Source organism: Manis pentadactyla, chromosome 7, assembly GCF_030020395.1.
Source record: "Manis pentadactyla isolate mManPen7 chromosome 7, mManPen7.hap1, whole genome shotgun sequence".
Classification (NCBI taxonomy): domain Eukaryota; kingdom Metazoa; phylum Chordata; class Mammalia; order Pholidota; family Manidae; genus Manis; species Manis pentadactyla.
The window spans coordinates 144,557,292-144,580,359 of NC_080025.1; the positions used below are offsets into that span (position 1 = coordinate 144,557,292).

The 23,068-nt window shown below is 38.4% G+C and overlaps 1 protein-coding gene across 1 annotated transcript in view; it reads left to right on the plus strand.

Annotated features, from left to right (window-relative positions):
- Positions 1-23,068, plus strand: part of GALNTL5 (polypeptide N-acetylgalactosaminyltransferase like 5) — a 58,493-nt gene that overhangs the window by 6,057 nt on the left and 29,368 nt on the right. Inside the window, 2 exon segments of the mRNA XM_057504989.1 lie at positions 1,549-1,669; positions 20,445-20,611. Of these exon segments, the coding sequence (XP_057360972.1) occupies positions 1,549-1,669; positions 20,445-20,611 (288 nt within the window).

The following is a 23,068-nucleotide window of genomic DNA, read 5'->3' on the forward strand; positions in this document are numbered from 1 at the left end:
CCTGTGGGTGGTTCCCCATGGAGACTTCTACGGCTGCCCATCTGCGGTTTAGGGGAGGCAGCAAGGCCTCAGAAGCTCACTGTCCTTAAGTCCTGAGGCTCCTGAGCACTCTGCCTCTTTATTCCCACCTTTCCGAGCTCTCCTGTGCTTAGCTGTTGTGTGATGTCCAGGTTGTCTTAGGGGTAAGAAAGAGGACCTAGAGGGAATGGGGCTCTGGCATCTTGACAGGAATACCCTTTATGCATATATGGATAAAGCGAAGGCTCCTGTGGCCAGGATTTCACCTGGCCCTGGTTGGCTAACTCATTACACACGTGTGGGCAATACCTTGTTATTGACTCTATATGAAGAGCTCCGCCCAGTGCTCTGGGCGACACGGTGGCACGCCTGCAAGACTGCGGGAGAGCAGAGCAGAGGCTGGAGTGGTGGCAGCGCCAAGGGCAGAGACTGAGACGGCTGCGGGGGCAGAGAGGCCCAGAGGCAGAGCCCAGCTTGCTGCCTGCAGACTCGCTCTGTGTGGACGGGACTCTAGTGATTGACCTGCCACCGTGGGAATCAAGTTGGGTCTAAACCCTTTCACCCCAAGAACGTTCCATTGTCATTCTTTGGTCTCACTGAATCCAGAGTGAACTTGCCCGGGGCTGAAACCCATTGGCAAGACAGTATAATACAGCCTTTTATGTCAGTTTTGGAAAGCACTCCTTGGGCATTGAAAAAGAAAGTTTATTCTCTCAAAAACAAAGCACAGTATATATTCACTAAGGAAATATAACTAACTTATTAATCAAGTTCTAACTTTTTCTGTGATTCAGGCTTGTTCTTAAACTGTTCCTTTACTGTTTATTTGTGGCACTATATGCTGATATTTCTAACCACTTTAAGTATTTTGCTGCAGCATTATTTGATGTCAACAGCTCATTACTATTAAATCCTTATTGTGACTTATTGTGAGTATACAATGACTTTCTAGATGCTCCTAATGAATTCTGTACTTTTTAAATGATGCTTTGATTCCTGTATTCTTTGACCATTCTTTCACTTTTCACTATTTTAGTTCATTCTGTTTATCTCTTATGATTACATTTATTTATTGCCATCTCAAAGTTTTTATCTTTTAATAGGAAATCCCAACTTTGTTAATTTTCTTGATTAGTATTTTGAGTTGCCCTCTGTCGTCTTGTTCTTTTCTCTCTAGTGGAATTTTAGGAGCTGGCTTTCAGCTCTGCTCCCACCTTTGCTAAATCCCTGCTTTAATAATTTCACGTGATAGTTGTGAATCATGATGGTATCAAGGAGGCTGAGAACGTCCTTCCCTGGAGAGACCGAGTGGCTGAAGACTAGTTCATTGTTCATACTTTGATAAGGAATCTGCTTTGACTTGTGTAAATATTTTTATTTTAACCTTGCCATCTGGGGTAGTTTAGGTTCCAAGAAAATGACTCTGACTCATTATAGAAGGAGTGAATTCAGGATATTATTGTTTTCATTGTCTTTTATCAAAGTGATGGTTCTAAACCTATATGTATGTAACTCTACCTTTCCTTGCAGATGAGGATTTTAACTATACAGACCCAGAATTTGTTCGTGGATTTTCAAAATATGGATTTAATGTTATTGCCAGTCAAAACTTGGGCAATCAGAGAAATGTACCAGATGTCAGGAATAAAAAGTATGTTCCTCCTAATTTTTTTCAAGTGAGGTATAATTGATATATAACATTCTATTACTTTCAGATGTGCACTATGATGATTTGTTATTTGTACGTATTGCAAGATGATCGCCACCATAAGTCTAGTTAACATCTGTCACCATACATAGTTACAACAAATTTTGTCTTGTGATGACAACTTTTAAGATCTACTTTCTTAATAACTTTGGAATATGCAATAGAGTATTATTAACTATAGTCCCCATGTTGTACATTACATCCCCATGATATATTTACTTTATAACTGGAAGTTTGCACCTTTTGACCCTCTTCATCTATTTGCCCACCCCTGTTCTCCTCTGTATCTATGAGCTTGGGTTTTTTAGGCCTGTTTTAGGTTTTTTAGACTCCACATTTAAGTGAGATCATACAGTGTTTGTCTTTATACTTCTGACTTATTTCACTTAGCATAATGCCCTCAAGGCCCATCCATATTGCTGCAAATGGCAAGTCTTCATTCTTTTTTATGGCTGGATAATATTCCATTGAATGTATGTACTAACTTTTATTTAACCATTCATCCAGCAGTGAACACTTAGGTTGTTTCCACATCTTGGCTACTGAAATAATGCAGCAATGAACATGGGGGTGCAAATATCTTTTCAAGCAAATATTTTTATTTGGATAAATACACAGGAGTGGAAATGAAATGCTGGATCATATGCTAGTTCTATTTTAAATTTTTTGAGGAACCTCCATACTGTTTTCCACAGTGGCTGCACCAATTTACATTCCCACCAATAGTGCACAAGGGTTCCCTTTTCTTCACATTCCCACCAACACTTTTTATTTCTTGTCTTTTTTATATTAGTATAACTCCCAGGGAAAATATTTTCCCAGCCTGGGTCAAATTATCTTTGAAACCAAAATCATTCATGGGAGAAATCTGTTTATTGCTTACAAGCAGTTGTCCACTTCTGCTCACCTGTGTCTCTCACAACCTGGCTGCAAAAAGGGACCCCACCCAACCTCTCCGGTCCAGATATGCCCTTGTTCCCCCATGTAATCACCTATTGGTATGGAGATGGACTACTTCTCTCCACCCCTTGGAAACACTTGTTGATATGGAGGTGCACTAAGGCTGGGTGAGAAATTCTGGAAATATGGCAATTTTACCCACAACTAGCATTCTAACAGACGTGAGGTGATATCTCATCATGGTTTTGATTTGCATTTCCCTAACGATAAGTGATGCTGAGCATCTTTTCATGTGTCTGTTGCCATCTGTGTGTCTTCTTTGGAAAAATGTCTATTCAGGTCTTCTACTCATTTTTTAATCAGATTGTTTGGGGTTGGGGTTTTTTTCTTTGTATAAGTTCTTTATGTATTTTAGATATTTAACCCTTGTCAGATGTATCATTTGCAAATACCCTCTCCCATTCTGTAGGTTGCCTTTTCATTTTGTTGATGGTGTCCTTTGCTGTGCAGAAGTGTTTTAGTTTGATGTCCCATTTGTTTATTTTTGTTTCATTGCCTTTGCTTTTAGGGTCAGATCCAAAACTTCATTGCCAAGGCTGATATTAAGGAGATTACCACTACATTTTCTTTTAGGAGTTTTATGATGTTGGGCCTTACATTCAAATATGTAATCCATTTTGAGTTAATTTTTGTGTCTGGTTTAAGAAAGTGGTCCAGTTTCATTCTTTTGTGAATGGCTGTCCAATTTTCTCAAAACCATTTATTGAAGAAACTGTCCTTTCCTCATTGTATATTCTTGGCTCCTTTGTTCTAAATTAACTGACTATATGTGTGTGGGTTTATTCCTGGGCTGTTTATTCTGTTCCATTGATTTATGTGTCTAGTTTTTATGCTGATACTGTTTTGATTACTATAGCTTTAAATAAGGATTTGTGATGCCTCCAGCTTTGTTCTTCTTTATCAATATTGCTTTGGCTATTGGGTCTTTGTAGTTCCATACAAAGTTTAGGATTGTTTGTTCTATTTCTTTTTAAATGACATGGGGATTTTTATATGGATTGCATTGAATCTATAGATCATTTTGGGTAGTGTGGACATTTTAACAATATTAATTCTTCTAATCCATGAACATGGAATAGTTTTCCATTTACTTGTGTCTTCTTCAGTTTCTGTCATTAATGTCTTAATGGTTTTCAGTGTACGGGTCTAAAAATAAATAAGGTCTAATTTTTAAAATAAACAGTTACTAACCAGATTTTAATTTTGTTATATTAGCAGTTTTGTAATAAAGGTTCCTGTTTTAGGACTTGAAGTCAGAAATGTCAAGAGCCTATTTCAAAATTCTAGAGCTTGTAGTATAAAGAATATTTTCCTCATTAGCACAGAATATGTTCTAGAAGTTTCTAAGAACTGAGTCACCCACAAGGACTTTTTATTAAATCACCAATAAAGACTTTTAGCCAAAAGGAGGTTTATTCCTAATACAAAATGCTTTAGACAGCTACCAATTGTTTCTTTAAAGTTTGCTTTTTTACATTGTTCTTCAATCATTTATGTTAGTGCCATTTTTAAAACTTGTGGTAAACTATACATAACAAGCATAAAATTTACCATGTTAGCTATTTTTAACTGTACAGTTCAGTGGCATTAAGCACATTCACTTTTTTATACAACCATCAACACCATCATCTCCAGATTATTTTCATCTTCCTCAACGGAAGCTCTATGCTCATAAACATTAACTTCCCATTTTTCTCTCCCTCCAGTCCCCAGGCAACCATTATTCAACTTTACCTCTGTAAATTTTAACTACTCTAGGTACCTCATAAAAGTGGTATCATGAAATATTTGCCCTTTGGTATCTGGCTTATTTCACTTTGCGTAATATCCTCACGGTTCGTTCATGCAGCCTGAATGTGTTAATGCCTGTTTAATGTCTTTCAGGTTCTGATGGTTTCTACCCAAAGAGGGCTGTTAGTCTCCCTCCACTGAGAAGTACTTAAGTTAAGGATTATAGGCATCTTCCAGTAATACAAAAACCAAGTTCCAGGAAACAGTAAAAAATGGGGCCCACTTAGTTTTATTGCAACTTTTGTGCAACACAAATATTTAAAGCCACAAATATGAGAATCAATAGTTTCCAGGTAGCTAAATATCACTTAAGATATGGCACACTTGAGAGCTATAGTGTTTGCACATGATGATACAATCTATCTGGGTCATAATAAAATAAAAAGAATTTAGAGAACTTGGTATGAATTTAAGCAAGGACAACTTTTTTTCTCAATTGAATATTGAACTACCACAAAGGAAGGTCAATATTTCTTAATGCCTGTAAGTCATGAATTTCTCTCCATGTCATCATTTCTTCCTCCTAAATCTCATTGTTTTTTACTAAAGTGTAGTTGATATACAATCTTATTTTGGTTTCAAGTATACAACACAGTGGTTCAACAGTTACCCATTTATTAAATCCTTACCCCAACTACTACAGTTACTACTGGTTAACACAAAAAAGATGTTACAGAACCATTGGCTATATTCTCCATGCTGCACTTCCATCCCCATGACCACCTTATATTATGATTGAGATTTTTGTGCTTCTTTATACCCCTCACACTCCTCACCCATTCACCCCAACCTCTCCCCCATGGTAGCTACCAGTCACTTCTCAGTGTCTATGCATCTACTGCTATTTTGTTCATTTTGTTTTGTTTTTCAATTCCACAAATAAGTGAAATCATATGTTATTGTCTTTCTCTGCCTGGCTTATTTCACTGAGTATAATACCCTCTAGCTCCATCCATGTTGTTGCAAATAGCAGGGTTTCTTTCTTTTTTAAGGCTGAATAATATTCCATTGTATATAAGTACATCTCTTTATCCATTCTTCTACTATCAGACACTTAGGTTGCTTCCATGACTTGGCTATTGTAAATAATGTAGCAATAAACATAGGGGTGCATATATCTTTTCAAACCTGGGACTTTGTTTTATTCAGGTAAATTCCTAGAATTGGAATTACTGGATCAAATGGTAATTCCATTTTTCATTTTTTGAGGAACCTCCATACTGCTTTCCACAGTGGCTGCACCAATTTACATTCCCACCAACAGTGTAGGAGGGTTCTCTTTTCTTCACATCCTCGCCAACACTTTTTATTTCTTGTCTGTTGAATAGTGGCCATACTAACTGGTGTGAGGTGTTAGACCAGTTTTGATTTTGTAGTTTTGATTTACATCTCCCTGATGATTAGCGATGTGGAGCATGTTTTCGTATTCCTGTTGGCCATCTATATTTCTCCTTTGGAAAAATGTCTGTTCAGGTTCTCTGTTCATTTTTTAATCAGGTTATTTGTTTTTTTAATGTTGAGTCATGTGAGTTCTTTATATATTTTGGTTGTTAACCCCTTGTTGAATAGATTCTTCCATACTGTAGGTTGCGTTTTTCTTCTGTTGATGGTATCCTTTGCTGTACAGAGCTTTTTAGTTTGATGTACTTCCACTTGTTCATTTTTTATTTTGTTTCCTTTGCCTGGAGATATGTGTCTAGAAAAAAAGTTGCTCATGCTTATGTTCAAGAGATTTTTTCTAGGTTTTCTTCTAGGAGTTTTATAAAGGTTTCAGGTCTTACACTTAGGTCTTTGATCCATTTTGAGTTGATTTTATGTATGGAGTTAGGCAACAATCCAGTTTCATTCTCTTGCATGTAGCTGTCCAGTTTTGCCAACACCAGCTGTTGAAGAGACTGTATTTTTTTCCAATGCATATTATTCATGGCTCCTTCATCATATATGAATTGACCATGTATGCATGGGTTTATATCTGGGTTCCCTATTCTGTTCCATTGATTTATGGGTCTGTTCTTGTGCAAGTACCATACTGTTTTGATTACTGTAGCTTTGTAGTGTAGCTTAAGTCAGGGAGCATAATCCCCCCAGCTTTGTTTTTCTTTCTCAGGATTGCTTTGGTTATTCAGAGTCTTTTGGTTTCATATGAATTTTAGGATTATTTCCTCCAGTTCATTGAAAAATGCCTTTGGTATTTTGATAGGTATTGCATTGAATCTGTAAATTCTTTGGCAGGATGGTTCATCTTGCAAAATAATGCAACTTCTTTTGCCTCCATTTTCCCATCACATGATTGAAACAGAAAGTATAGAGATTACCCAATAAGAGAGGTGAACTTGGCAGTAACAGTATTCAACATATTAACTTATTTAATAAGAAATTCAACTCTGTAGAAAATACACATCTGTATTTAAAATACATTTTAACTACTACTGCCCGGAGTCCAAGCAGATTTTCCTTCATTATTGTAATAATCATACTATTGCATTAAGTGGAATGTCCATTTCAGTTTTGCCTTACTTTAAAGTTCACATGTTATTTTCATTAGCTGTAGGAATATTTGATACAGATCTTTAAAGAACAGATTATTTTTATGTTACTTGGTCTAATTTTTTCTTAGCTTTTCTTTTTTATACAATTTCTTTTAGCTTTTCTTTTTTATACAATTTCTTTTATTAAAGTATTATTGATATACACTCTTAAGAAGGTTTCACATGAAAAACAATGTGGTTAATACATTCACCCATATTATTGAGCCCCCCCATGCCCTGTTGCAGTCATTGTCCATCAGTGTAGTAAGATGTCACAGACTCACTACTTGACTTCTCTGTGCTACATTTTCTTCCCCATGATCCCCCACACCATGTGTGCTACTCACAATACCCCTCAATCCCCTTCTCTTCCCCTACCCGACCCTTCCCTTTGGTAACCGCTAGTCCCTTCTTTGAGTTTGTGAGTCTACTGTTGTTTTGCTCCTTCAGTTATGCTATGTTGTTATACTCCACAAATGAGTGAGATTGTTTGGTACTTGTCTTTCTCTGCCTGGCTTATTTCACTGAGCATAATACCCTCTAGCTCCATCCATGTTGTTGCAAATGGTAGGATTTGTTCCTTTCTTATGGCTGAATAGTATTCCATTGTGTATATGTACCACCTCTTCTTTATCCATTCATCTATTGATGAACACTTAGGTTGCTTCCGTATCTTTGCCATTGTAAATAGTACTGTGATAAACATAGGAGTGCACATGTCTTTTTGAATCTGAGAACTTGTATTCTTTGGATAAATTCCTAGGAGTGGAATTCCGGGGTCAAATGGTATTTCTATTTTTAGTTTTTTGAGGAACCTCCATATTGCTTTCCACAATGGTTGAACTAGATTACCTTCCCACCAGCAGTGTAGGAGGGTTCCCCTTTCTCTGCATCCTCATGAGCATTTGTTGTTCTTAGTCTTTTCAATGCTGGCCATCCTAACTGGTGTGAGGTGATATCTCATTGTGGTTTTAATTTACATTTCCCTGATGCTTAGCAATGTGGAGCACTTTTCATGTGCCTGTTGGCCATCTGAATTTCTTCTTTGGAGAATTGTCTGTTCATATCTTCCACCCATATTTTAATTGGGTTATTTGATTTTTGGGTGTTGATGCATGTGAGTTCTTTATATATTTTGGATGTTAACCCCTTGTCAGATATGTCATTTACAAATATATTCTCTCATACTATACGATGCCTTTTTGTTCTACTGATGGTGTCCTTTGCTGTACAGAAGCTTTTTAGCTTGATGTAGTCCCATTTGTTCATTTTTGCTTTTGTTTCCTTTGCCCAAGGAGATGTGTTCAGGAAAAAGTTGCTCATGTTTATGTTCAAGAGATTTTTGCCTATGTTGTATTCTAATAGTTTTATGGTTTCATGACTTACATCCAGGTCTTTGATCCATTTCAAGTTTACTTTTGTGTATGGGGTTAGACAATAATCCAGTTTCATTCTCTTGCTCATAGCTGTCCAGTTTTGCCAGCACCAGTTGAAGAGGCTGTCGTTTCCCCCATTGTATGTCCATAGCTCCTTTATTGTATATTAATCGACCATATATGCTTGGGTTTGTATCTGGGCTTTCTAGTCTGTTCCATTGGTCTATGGGTATGTTCTTGTACAAGACAATGGGTCAAATTATCTTGATTACTGTGGTTTTGTAGTAGAGCTTGAAGTTCGGGAGCATAACCCCCCAGCTTTATTCTTCCTTCTCAGGATTGCTCTGGCTATTTGGGGTCTTTTGTGGTTCCATATGAATTTTAGAACTATTTGCTCTCATTTGTTGAAGAATGCTCTTGGTATTTTGATAGGGATTGCATTGAATCTGTACATTGCTTTAGGCAGGATGGCCATTTTGACAATATTAATTCTTCCTACCCATGAGCATGGGATGTGTTTCCATTTATTGGTATCTTCTTTAATTTCTCTCATGATGTCTTGTAGTTTTCAGAGTATAGGTCTTTCACTTTCTTGGTTAAGTTTATTCCTAGGTATTTTATTCTTTTTGATGCAATTGTGAATGGAATTGTTTTCCTGATTTCTCTTTCTGCTAGTTCATCATTAGTAGTTAGGAATGCAATAGATTTCTGTGTATTAATTTTTTATCCTATAACTGCTGAATTCAGATATTAGATCTAGTAGTTTCGGAGTCAATTATTAAGGGATTTTTATGTACAATATCATGTCATCTGCAAACAGTGATAGTTTAACTTCTTCCTTGCCAATCTGGATGCCTTTTATTTCTTTGTGTTGTCTGATTGCCATGGCTAGGACCTCCAGTACTACATTAAATAACAGTGGGGAGAGTGGGCATCCCTGTCTAGTTCCCAATCTCAGAGGAAATGCTTTCAGCTTCTCGCTGTTCAATATAATGTTGGCTGTGGGTTTATCATAGATGGCCTTTATTATGTTGAGGTACTTGCCCTCTATTCCCATTTTGCTGAGAGTTTTTATCATGAATGGATGTTGAACTTTGTCAAATGCTTTTTCAGCATCTACGGAGATGATCATGTGGTTTTTGTCTTTCTTTTTGTTGATGTGGTGGATGATGTTGATGGACTTTTGAATGTTGTACCATCCTTGCATCCCTGGGATGAATCCCACTTGATCATAATGGATGATCTTTTTGATGTATTTTTGAATTCAATTTGCTAATATTTTGCTGAGGATTTTTGCATCTATGTTCATCAGGAATATCGGCCTGTAATTTTCTTTTTTTGTGGTGTCTTTGCCTGGTTTTGATATTAAAGTGATGCTGGCCTCATAGAATGAGTTTGGAAGTATTCCCTCCTCTTCTGCTTTTTGGAAAACTTTAAGGAGGATAGGTATTAGGTATTCACTAAATATTTGATAAAATTCAGTGGGTAAATTTACTGAGTAAACGTTGGGAGAGTGGTGAAGCCATCTGGTCTAGGAGTTTTGTTCTTAGGTAATTTTTTGAATACCAGTTCAATTTTGTTGCTGGTAATTGGTCTGTTCACATTTTCTGTTTCTTCCTGGGTCAGCCTTGAAAGGTTGTACTGTTCTAGAAAATTGTCCATTTCTTCTAGGTTATCCAATTTGTTAGCATATAATTTTTCATAGTATTCTCTCATAAGTCTTTGTATTTCTGTGGTGTCCGTAGTGATTTTCCCTTTTTCGTTTCTGATTCTGTTTATGTGTGTTGACTCTCTTTTTTTCTTAATATGTCTGGTTAAGGGTTTATCTATTTTGTTTATTTTCTCAAAGAACCAGGTCCTGCTTTCATTGATTCTTCGTATTGTTTTATTCTTCCCAATTTTATTTATTTATACTCTAATCTTTATTATGTCCCTCCTACTGACTTTGGGTCTCATTTGTTCTTCTTTATCTAGTTTTGTTAATGGTGAGTTTAGACTGCTCATATGGGACTGTTCTTTCCTCAGGTAGGCCTGTATTGCAGTATACTTCCCTTTTAAAACAGCCTTCACTGCATCCCACAGATTTTGTGGTATTGAATTATTGTTGACATTTATCTCCATATATTGCTTGATATCTGTTTTTATTTGGTCATTGATCCATTGCTTATTTAGGATCATGTTGTTAAGCCTCCATGTGTTTGTAGTATTTTTCATTTTCTTTGTATAATGTATTTCTAGTTTCATACCCTTGTGGTCTGAGAAGCTGGTTGGTAAAATTTCAATTTTTCTGAATTTACTGAGGCTCTTTTTGTGGCCTCGTGTATTATCTATTTTGGAAAATGTTCCATGTGCACTTGAGAAGAATGTGTATCCTGCTGCTTTTGGTGTAGAGTTCTGAAGATGCCTATTAGGTCCATCTGTTCTAGTGTGTTTTTCAGTGCTTCTGTGTCCTTACTTATTTTCTGTCTGGTTGATCTGTCCTTTGGAGTAAGTGTTGCGTTGAAGTCTCCTAAAATGAATGCATTGCATTCTATTTTCCCCTTCAATTCTGTTAGTATTTGTTTTACATATGTAGCTGCACCTGTATTGGGTGCATAGGTATTTAATGGTTATATCCTCTTGTTGGACTGATCCCTTTATCATTGTGTAATGTCCTTCTTTGTCTCTTGTGACTTTCTTTGTTTTGAAGTCTATTTTGTCTGATACAAGTACTGCAACTTCTGCTTTTTTCTCTCTATTATTTGCATGAAATATCTTTTTCTATCCCTTTACTTTCAGTCTGTGTATGTCTTTGGGTTTGAAGTGAGTCTCCTGTAGGCAGCATATAGATGGGTTTTTTTTTATCCATTCGGTGACTCTATGTCTTTTGATTGGTGCATTCAGACCATTTACATTTAGGGTGATTATCGATAGGTATTTACTTATTGCCATTGCAGGCTTTAGATTTCTGATCACCAAAGGTTCATGGGTAACTTTCTTACTATCTAACTGTCTAACTTAACTCACTTAGTATGCTATTACAAACACAATCTAAAGGTTCTTTTTTTCCCCTCCTTCTCCATTCTTTATATATTAGGTATCATATTCTGTACTCTTTGTCTACCCCTTGACTGATTTTGGGGGTAGTTGATTTAATTTTGCATCTGCTTAGTAATTAATTGTTTTACTTTCTTTACAATGGTTTTGTTTCCTCTGGTGACATCTATTTAGCCTTAGGAGCACTTCCATCTATAGCAGTCCTTCCAAAATACACTGTAGAGATGGTTTGTGGGAGGTAAATTCTCTCTGCGTTTGCTTATTGGAAAATTGTTTAATCCCTCCTTCAAATTTAAATGATAATCTTACTGAGAAGAGTATTCTTGGTTTGAGGCCCTTCTGTTTCATTGTGTTAAATATATCATGCCACTCCTTTCTGGCCTGTAAGGTTTCTGCTGAGAAGTCTGATGATAGCCTGATGGGTTTTCCTTTGTATGTGATCTTATTTCTCTCTCTGGCTGCTTTTAATAGTCTGTCCTTATCCTTGATCTTTGCCATTTTAATTATTATATGTCTTGGTGTTGTCTTCCTTGGGTCCCTTGTGTTGGGAGATCTGTGCACCTCCATGGCCTGAGAGACTGTCTCCTTCCCCCGACTGGGGATGTTTTCAGCAATTACCTCCTCAAAGACACTTTCTATCCCTTTTTCTCTCTTCTTCTTCTTCTGGTACCCCTATAATGCAAGTATTGTTCTGACTGAATTGGTCACAGAGTTCTCTGAATATTCTTCATTCCTAGAGATCCTTTTTTCTCTCTGTGCCTCAGCTTCTTTGTATTCTTCTTCACTGATTTCTATTCCATTTACTATCTCCTCTACTGTACTGAATCTGCTTTTAAATCCCTCCATTGTATGTTTCATTTCTGATACTGTATTCTGTAATGATTGAATTTCTGTCCAGAATTCTTCCCTGAGTTCTTGAATATTTTTCTGTACCTCCATGAGCATGTTTATGATTTTTGTTTTGAAATCTCTTTCAGGAAGATTGATGAGTTCAGTTTCACTTGGCCCTTTTTCTGGTGTTTGTGGGATTTGGGGTTGAACTAGGTTCCTTTGAAATTTCATAGTTGTATGTGGTGCCCTCTAGTGCCCAAAAGCTGTACTCTCTGGAGGTGCTTAGCCCCTGGAGTGATCTCAGGGGTTGCAGGGGAGCAGCACTGGTGCCTTGGGGTAGGAAAGAGCTGTTTCCTGTTTCCCGGCTGCTATGCCTGTCTCCACTGCCAGAAACTGTGGGCTGAGCATACAGGTGTAAGCCTCTATGGTTTTTTTTTGTAGCTGCTGTAGGCGGGGCTTCCCTCTGGCTGCCCAGGTCAGGAGCTGCCAGTTTGTAAGCCAGGTGCAGGCCAGCTGGGAGGAAGGTGCAGCAGGCTGCGTATTACAGTGTGGGGCTTTACAGGTGCATAGTGAGGCAGGGGGATGGAGCACCTGAAGCTCGTGAAAGTTCCCAACCTGTTGGGCAGAGTGTGCCTGAACAATTTTGTCTACCTTTCCTTTCTCCTGAGTAGTGAGCTCTGTACAATCCTTACCCCTTCATCAGTCCCCTCGCTGTTAGGAAGTCTCTCAGACTGCCCACCTTTCTTTTGTCCCAGAGCAGCCGGATGCGGATCCATTTTCCACAAGCAGCTGGAATCTCAGTGTCTCCAGGTATTCCACCTGTCTTAGCTTTCCAACCCCACTAATCTCCAGAGCACCATGCAATGTAGGTTCGTTCTCCCAGAGCAGATCTCCAGAACTGGGTGTTCAGCAGTCCTAAGCTTGCACTCTCTCCCTGCTCCATTTCTCTTCCTGCCAGCACTGAGCAGGGGTGGGGGGAAGGGCTTGGGTCCCACCAGATCATGGCTTTGGTAGGTTACCCTGTTCCATGGGGTCTCCTCTTTTCTGCAGGTGTGTGCAGTATGGTGCAGCCTTCTTTCCTGTTGCTCTTTCAGGATTAGTTGTATTAATTATATTTTCATATTATATGTGGTTTTGTGAGGAGGCCTCTGTTTCACCTCTCATGCCGCCATTTTTAATCCTCTCTTAGGTTTTCAATTTTGAAATAATTTCAGGCTTACAAAATTATTGTGAAAATATTTCAAAGAATTCCTGTACAGCCTTCTCTCAGATTCCCCAAATGTTAACATTTTCCACACTCTCCAAACCAGAATAACTAACAAAATCACAAAATTAACATGAATACAATGCCATTGGCTGATCCACGCACATTATTCAAATGTTATGGTTGCCTCACTAGTGTCCTTTTTCTGGAAGGATCCAATCCAGGACCAAAGATTACATACAGTGTTCTCATGACCTTGGTTTCCTTTTATGTGAAACTGTTTCTATGTCTTCACTTTCATAACTGTGACACTTTACAGGAAAAAAAATGTAACCAGTTATTGTCTAGAATGTTTCTCAGTTTGGGTTTGAAGTTTCTTCATGATCAAATTTGCATCTTGCTTTTTTGGTAGGAATACCAGAGAAGTCAGACTGTATACTTCTCAGAGCATCATGTTAGGAGGCGCATCATGTCCATTTGTCCCATTACTGGTGAAGTCACTGATGGAGAAGTTACTTTTGATCACTTGATTAAAAGAGCAGCTGTTATATTTCTGCACTGTAAAATTACTATTAATCCTTTTGTTATTAAGTGTGCCAATTTCCTTTAAATGTTAATTACAGAAAACCTGGAAAATATAAAAATCAGAAAAGGGACAAGCAAAAATACTCACCATCCTACCTCTTGTTCTTCTGTCTTAATGCATAAGGTATAACCTATCTTGTCCCTACCATTACATAGATCATCACTGTTGACACTAAGGTATGTCCTTCCAGAATTTATAAACACATGTATTTTTAAACAAACAATGAACATATGGAATAATCATGTACATTTTTATGAAAATGGGCTTTATTTTTTATACTGTTCCACAAGGTGCCTTTTTAAAAATTTAACATATGGAGAACATTTTCAAAGCATTACACACAAAATTTGCCTCATTAGTTTTAACAATTGAGATCAGTTATCTACTGTGTAAATGTACAGTTGCCCTGAAAGAAAAATTCTTATGTTTCCAATTTTAATAAACACCCTTGTACACATATTTTTTTAAACATTCATATCAATATTTATGGAGGAATGATTTTTGGAATGAGATTGCTCAGTCATATGGTTTCTTACCATAGATTTGTTTTTCTTCCCTGGAATTTTATAGATGAAATTTACTCAACATAATAATTTTGAATTTCAATCATGTCAAAGGAGGGAGTTCATTCCTTTTATTTCTGAGTAGTACTCCATTGTATGGCTATACTTCAGTGTATTTATCATTTAGTTATTGATGCATTGTTTCCAGTTTTTGTCTGTTACAAACAAAGTCAATATAAATATTCTTATACAAGTTTTGTATGGCCACATGCTTTTTTTCTTTTGTGTAAATACTTAAAAGTGGAATGGCTAGATCTTAGGGTATATCTTTAACTTTTTAAAAACCCACTTCCCCCAGTAGTTGTACCATCTCACATTCTCACCAGCAATGGATGATATTTACAGTACTTCATCTTTGGCAGTACTTGGGATGGCCAGTATTATTAATTTTAGCTATTTTAATAGGTATCCAGTGGTATCTCATTAGGGTTTAATTTGCATTTTCCTGATGACTAATGATGCTGTGCATATTTCATATGTTCATTGTATACAGAATTTACTCTATTAAAGTTCAAATATTTTGCCCATTTTAAAATTGGATTGTCTTATTATTGAGTTTTGAAAATTCTTTATATATTCTGGGTATAGATCTTTATCAGATATACAATTGCACAGATTTTCCTCCTAGGCTATGGCTTATTTTTTCATTCTCCTAACACAGTGGCTTTTGAAAAGCAAATTTTGATAGAGACCAATTTATTAATTTAAAAAAATTTTATTTCATTTTTGCCTAACCCAGGATCACTACGATTTCTCCATCAGATTTTCTATGTAAAGGGGCATTTCATCTGCAAATAAAAGACACTTTGACTTCTTCCTTTCCAGTCTGGATGCTTTTCTTTTCTTACCTTATTGCACTGGCTAAAACTTCCAATACAATGTTGAATAGGTATGGTGAAAGTGGACAACCTGGCTGTGTTCTTGATCTGAACACTCAGCCTTTCACCAGTAAGTATAATGTTATTGTACTTAGGCTTTTTTATAGATGTTCTTTTTCAGGTTGAGGAAATTTCCTTCTATTCCTAGTTTGCTGAGAGTTTTTTCATCAAAAAATGAATGTTGGATTTTGTCACATCCTTTTCTGTATATTTTGAGACAGTGTAGATTTTCTTCTTTAGTTTGTAAAGATGGCCAATTCCATTGATTTTTTAATGTTAAGCCAAGCTCATATTTCTGAAATATTGTCACTTAGTCATGACATGTTATCCTTTTTATATATTGTTGTATTTGATTTGCTGAAATTTTGTTTGGAATTTTACATCAGTGTTCATGAGGGCTTTTGATCTGTATTTTTCTTTAATGTCCATGTCTGGTTTTATTATCAAAATAATGTTGGCCATGTAGAATGAGTTGGGAATTGTGCCTTTAGTATTGAGTAATTCTATTTCAATTTAGTATTTAAGTTTTTTAATGTTTGTTCTTGACTTTTGATAGTTTTGATCACACTGAGGACTTTTCTTTCTCTCATTTGATGTTTTTTACCTATTTTTTTATTAATGTTCCTTTTACTTTCCTTTCTTAAAAAACAATTCTTTTCATCGGTGTGTCACATGAATGCCAGTGCGCTTGACTGGCCAAAGCTACATCAACTGGGAATGGGTTCATTTTGATTGGGATTTTATTTTAATCAGAAATGGCTGCCAAGTTTTATCAAATGATTTCTCAGGACTGAATTAGCATGATTATATGGCTTTCCTCCTTCAAACTGTTATTTTATGTTGAGCCATCCTTACGTTCCTGAAATAAACTTACCTTAGCTATACTATTCTTTTAAAATGCTGCTTTAATTTGCCAATATTTTGTTTATTTTGATCTTATGAATGAGATTAATCTATATCAGTGTTTCTTAAATTGATATCTATGTATATAGTCTCAGAGATCACACATTAAGCATGAGAATTTTAAGATTTTGTGTTCCCATTTTTATGTTATATTTAAAAATTAGTATGTGTATATATGGGATGATAACCTTACTATTGTCACTTAATTTCAGAAAGTAATGGAAAGAGCAGTGGTAGATTTAAAGATAAATGATATAAATGTCAAACAGAAGCAGACCTAACACATAAATTATGTTATGCCAAATTACTTTACAGTATATTATACCAACAAAGTTGGGTTTTTTAAACAATATTTCAAATACCAAAAAAAGCGATAGGATATTTGAGCAGTTGAATAATACATAATAGTACAGGATAGTCAAATTGAAAGGAATTTCCCTGTAATAGGCAGTTCAGAGGTTGTGAGTGGTGATTACTTTTAGCAAAACACACAACCCAATATTAAAATTAGTTTATTAATTGGAATTTAACTGTCTTTAACTGTATTCCAGTTAAAATAAAAGTAAACTGTTTGACTTACAGCTGTATAAGAGCTCATAGACACAAACTAATTCTCCCTAATTTTCTGTTTGTGTATGCATACCTAGGAAACAGTGATTTAAATCAACTCTGGAGGCTTAGGTCTTAATTTCTCTTCAAAAGAAGCCTGTTCATGATTCAAGTTGAAGAAACCCTGGTTTATGGTTTTCTTTTTTATTCTACCTTCATCAAAATCTGACATCAGATTAATACTAGCTTCACAAAATGAATTTAGATATTTCCATATATCTCTATGCTTCATATTATAATGAAATTATATAATTATCTATCCTTGTTTGAAATAGAACTTGTCTGGTAATTAGGAATCTCCAGTCCATCTTTTCATGGTAGACATTAAAAAATGATCAGTTTCTTCTAAGGTTATTTATTGTTCTGCCCAGGCTTTCTACTTCTAGGATCTACTTAGGACATTCTATTTCAATAAAAATCCATTTCACCCATTTTTCAACTTTTTTGACATAAAGTTGCACATTATATTTTAATCATTGTTTTTTCTTCTCTGGTACCATATCTTCTTTCTCATTCTTACCACACATCTTCTCTCTTCTTAAACCTGTTACGGGTTGATTTATAGTTGTATTTCAAAAACCCACTTTTGGTTATATTTACCAATTTTCTTTTTTGTCTTTTAATTAATTTCTAGCTTTCATTATTGGTTCTTTTTTCTTTCTTTTGGTTCATTTGTTTTCTTTTTACCAGTTTATAAGGTTAAATAGTTTGATTATTTTATCTCTTTCCCATATAATAATATTTACAATAATTCATTTTATTCTGATTAGGATTTTAGCTGTGTATCTTAGGTTTTAACATGATATGCTTTCATCTTTATTAATCTCCAAATAATTTGCAGTTTTTGTTTTCCTCTTTGATCCAAGAGATTTGGAAAAGTAGGTTTCTTGAGATTGGATTTAGATAAATGAATAACTGTTTACAAATTACTTTGTCAGCTATCTCCATGTTTTTCTAAAATGCTTGAAGGATGATCATTTTATCATTTTAAGACCCTTCCAGCTCCAAGTGTAGCCCCGAGAACTTGTTAGCCATGCTGACTGCCATCGCCTCCCCCAGACATACTTGACCTGACTGCATATCCAACAGGAAGCCCAGGTGACCTTTATGCACATCAAACCCTGACGTCCTTCCCCTGGTTTGGTAGGGCACTTGTAACAAAGCACAGTAAACTGGGGGGCTTACGCAACAGCAATGTGACGCCCCCCAGCGCTGGAGGTGCAGGCAGCGTTGGTTCTTCTGAGGCTGTGAGGGGGGATTGGTCGCCACCTCCCTCTTTGGCTTGCTGTCTCTCCCCGTGTCTCTCCGCATCACCTTCCCTCTGTAAGTGTCTGTCTCCGTGTCCTAATTTTCCCTTTTATAAGGACAGTCTCATTGGGTTAGGGCCACCTCAGTGCCATCTCACTCATCATATATGTAATGACCCCATTTCCAAATAAGGTCACATTCTGAAGTGCTGGGACTTAGGACTCAACATATGAATTTGGGAGGAGACACAATTCACCCCATAACAGTCGTGCTTTACACTATACTATTGATAATCTGTACAATCAGCAAAGAATAGGTCAGCTAACCGGGGATAACCAAAGCAGGCCTTGTGCAAACTACTTTTACCCTGAAAAAACACTAATAGGTCAGAAAAAAAATTCTGTATAGAAAGACCACAGCAACATTTATCAGTCAATTTTAGAGAGACCCATACACACTGGGGTTCTCTTAGGGGCGTACAGTGTCCTCGCCTGACATGGTTCCAGGCTCCTTTACTGTTGATGTCTCATTCCTCTGGGGGGGTCTCCATCTGCCTACAGTTTTCTTAAAATTATACACACAGGACTGAGCATAAGAACAGAGGTGAGATCTGCGGAGTACAAGTTCACCTGGACCATCACCTCATTCCATTATCTCATTCTCCGTGTTACCCTTCCACGACCTCAATCTCACTCTGCCTTTCTCATCTACTTCCCCTTTGAGAACTTAATGACCTTACCGGGATTTATTTTTTTGCATCATTTTCCTACGTGTTTTTGGAAAGCCACCCTCGATGTTTCAGACCCGTGTGCAGATGACAGTTGCCTGCCCAGCTTCTCGGGCCTTTTCTTGTTTCCATCGTCTCTCATATTCTCATTCCTTCAAGCGTAACTTCTTCTACTTGGCAGGCATATCTTCACCTAGTCTTGGATAAAAACGTTGACCAGGAGAAACCCTCTTCTTCCATGACAACGTCAATTCATGAATGTGCTGGAGGTCTGCCCGGGACACCTGAAGGACTGCCACCAGCAGCCCCTCCCCGGCCTTCCCTACCCAGTCCCCTTGCGCATGGTTGCAGTGGGGACAGTGACTTTCTATCTTAACACCACCCTCTGACCATGCTCCACTAGCCCAGGGATGGACACCTGAGCCACCCTGGGCCGATGAATCCTTTCCTGTGAATTTGTGAAGAGGAAGTCTTCCCAGTTTCTCCTTGGGAGCCGCAAACTGTAAGATGTCCTGACAGCCACATTCCCCACTCTGTGGGGCAAAGAAGTGGAGACAAGCCAGGTTGCAAAGGGAGAGTAAGTCATGTGATAAGTCCTGTGTATATATACACACGTACTGTCTGACAGGCACCATTCTGAGCATTTTACACTAAGTCATTGAATTCTCCCAACCTGTGAGGTAAATTGATATAAATTTCTACCATTATTATTATTATTCCTAGATGTAAGACAAGGGCGGAAATGGAGTGTCCAGGAGGCTTTCAAGCTTCTGGTTCCAGTTGTTCTTGAAGACTCGGCTGCGTGCCCGTCACTGGGTGTCCTGTGAGGCAATCGGGATCCCTTACAACATGCCCCCCTTTGTTCCTCTTATACTAGTTCCAACGGGTTCATCATTTCCAATCAAAATAATTCAAAATACAACCAGATAATGTAGCGATCCAAACGTTAACAGCTACTAGCCAATATTGCTTGAATTCAGCTATTTTTCTCTTATATGTACAAAAAATAATAAAAATTGTCAAATCCTTGGAAGAAATCTAATTACATCACAGATGTACAACAGACTACACAGATCCAAGAGTAAAGCACAGGTTTCCTTTGAAGATAATACAATAAAGTTAATTGGAACCTCTCAATGTATATACATTTATTACTCATTCTTGTAATAGAAACTAAAAATAGGTGTAATTTATATTTATACTATGTTCAGAACAGGACTATCAAAACAGAGTCTCAGGAAAGAGCAATTATCACTGACATTAATTAGTAGGGAATGATTTAGAAAAGACTAGGATAGTATCAGAAGTTAAATAGATTTTTTATCTTAAGTTTTATATTTTAAAATGTACTGTCACCTTATCATATTCATCAGTTAAAGGAATAAAGAGGGAAAAAAAGCAAATAAGGAAAAGTGTTTGCATAAGAACCTGAAACACCTAAGGCTTTAAGATGAATCATTTTCTTACTATTTTTGCAGGTGTCTTCAAAAACCTTACCCAGCCAGTCTCCCTGCCGCCAGCATTGTCATTTGCTTCCACAATGAAGAATTTCATGCCTTGTTTTGGACACTATCCAGTATCATGTACCTCACTCCACACTGTATCCTTGAAGAAATTATCTTAGTAGACGACATGAGCGAATTTGGTAAGAAAGGGTGCTAATCATCTGTCTAATCTACTAGGAAGGTGGTGCTCTCTCTGATGCCACTTGAGGTATTTTACCCAAAGAGCATATTTTGGTGTGTGTTGGAGTGCGCACTATGCTTGGCGCTATTGGCTCAATGGTGAGGGCGTCAGAGCTGGTCCCTGTCCTTATGGTGTTGGGCTAATGGGATGGTTAGTTCTTGCACAAGGCAACCACATAGTCTTAAATGATGTTGACAAACACCAATGATGCTCAGGAAGAAGGGACATGTAAACTAAGGGCAGAGGGTGAGTTGGAGTTGTCTAGATGGACAGGAAGGGAAAAGTGTTTTAGGCAGAGGAATAGCATTGTCAAGGCTAAGAGGCAAGAACAAACATGGTGAGTTTGGATTAATTCTGCATTATTTGTAGTTTATGTATTATGAGTTATAAGTTTACGTGTGAGTATAATGTTGGCTTAGAACCAGAGATATAAAAAAGCAAAACACATGCTTGTGAAGGGCATGGTTTGGATTTTATCTGGAGAAAATGGGGAGCTATTACAGGCTTAATGCAGGGGAATGACGTGGTCCAGGTATTTTACCTGGAAGAATTCTAATCAGACCAACTGTAGCAGGGGTGCTTATTCCTCTGTGCTCACTGGTTTTAAAGAGGTGCAATCACTAATGCAAAATCTATTAACTGTACTTATTTGTTTACTTTACAACTTAATTACAAAACCTGAGGAAAGCCAAGAGCACCCAGATTAATGAAAAACATTTTAGAGTCTGCAAGTCCCTGTGCAGTGCATTTCCCATGGAAGCGATTTATCAGTATTAGAGAAGTTTCCTACCTAGAAGTTTACCTTTTCCACTGCGAGTCTGGGGACGAAAAGGAGAAGTAGTGGGAAGAACAGGCAGGGGAAGAGAGGAGGGCATCCCAAGAGGCCCCCCGACGGGGAGGGGACTCTGGCTGCATTAACTCAAAGGCGGAAAGTGACTCAAGCTAATGTCAGCTGCGCTTTGGAATTTCGCACACCTGGCCAGGCCCTTCTATATGACATCATTTCTGTGGGGGCCACCCGTACTGGAGGGGTAGAGAGCTGCTTATTTCTAGTCCTGTGCATGGGAGGGAACGTGGGGTGATGGCCAGATTCCTTATTTCATCAGCAGCCACATGCTGGGCAAGAAGCCCCCAGTAAAGCCAGGCGCAGGGGACAGGGCGGGACCTTCTGCCAGACTGTGGCGTTCTCACTTCCCGCCCAAAAGGACCAGGGCCCTGCCGCGGAGAGACAGTTCCGAGATGACCGTAGGCACCTCCCCCGCCCTTCGGGACCACACCCTGCGTTCAGAGACTCACCCGGTGACAAGCGCAGACTCGCTGCCGGCATCAGGGCAATTGCGGCTGCTGACCACACGGGGGTGCTGCCAGACCGACACCCGGACTCCTCCCTGCTCAGGTCACCTGGTCTGTGGCGATCTTCCCCGAGCCTCCAGGGGCTTAGTCTCCGACCCACACAGGAGCGCAAACCCAGGAAGCGCAGGAACTGGGGTGTCTGGGATCTGGTGGAGCTCGGGGCCCTGCTATTCATTGGCAGTCATGTCCCGTGTGCTCTGAGGACGTTTTTGAGCTGCGGCTCGTCTTTCTCTGCTGACACCAGTAGGCACTGAAGAGGGACTCCCCAGGGAGGGCAGTAAGCGCGGGGCCCAGGGCTCTGCCCCCACGGAGTCACGGGAGAGGCATGTGCAGAGCCGACCAGCTACCATCCGCTTTTTCACAGTCCTGTACCTCTTGACTACAAGCCAACAAGATGACCATCTTCTGAAAAACCCCAGCCCTCCACATCACGTCATTAATTTACACTGCCAGACTGCCTTTATTTCCCCTCGGTCCGGCTCACCGGGTTCCTCTGTGCTCTGGAGGTTAGGTGTTTGCAGACAGCTGAGCTGTGGGGCCGCCCCCACCTGCAGGTGAAGATGTGCGGCCTGCAGCCTGCCTCGGGGAAGGGCCCAGCACTCTTTTGAAAGGTGAGATCCTGCCTTCTGCCAAGGTGACAGTGAACCTGCTTGCATTGATCCCCAGCCTCGTCATCGAGATTCTAAGGACGTAGGAGTTTAGACCTCTGAGACACCTGCATCCATCTTACTGGAGCCCAGCTTCCTTTACTGGCATATACCAACCTCCAAATATTGATTGACACTTAGGCACCAGGCTCTGCAGGCATTTCCTCTCCTCACTGTTCTACGAGAAACATGGTGTACACCCCTTCTCCCCAGTGAGGGAACTGAGACTCTAGGGGTTTGAAAATTTGCCTGCCAAGTTAGATGCACTGTTGTTGGCAGTAAAATCAGATTGCTCCAAAGCGCCATAGCTCATTCCTTTTCTATTCAAATTTTAATAATGGTTTAGGAAAACAGGCATTCCACTAGAAACACAGAAGAATATTTATACTTGTTTTCAATGCTGAATCACTTCTGTG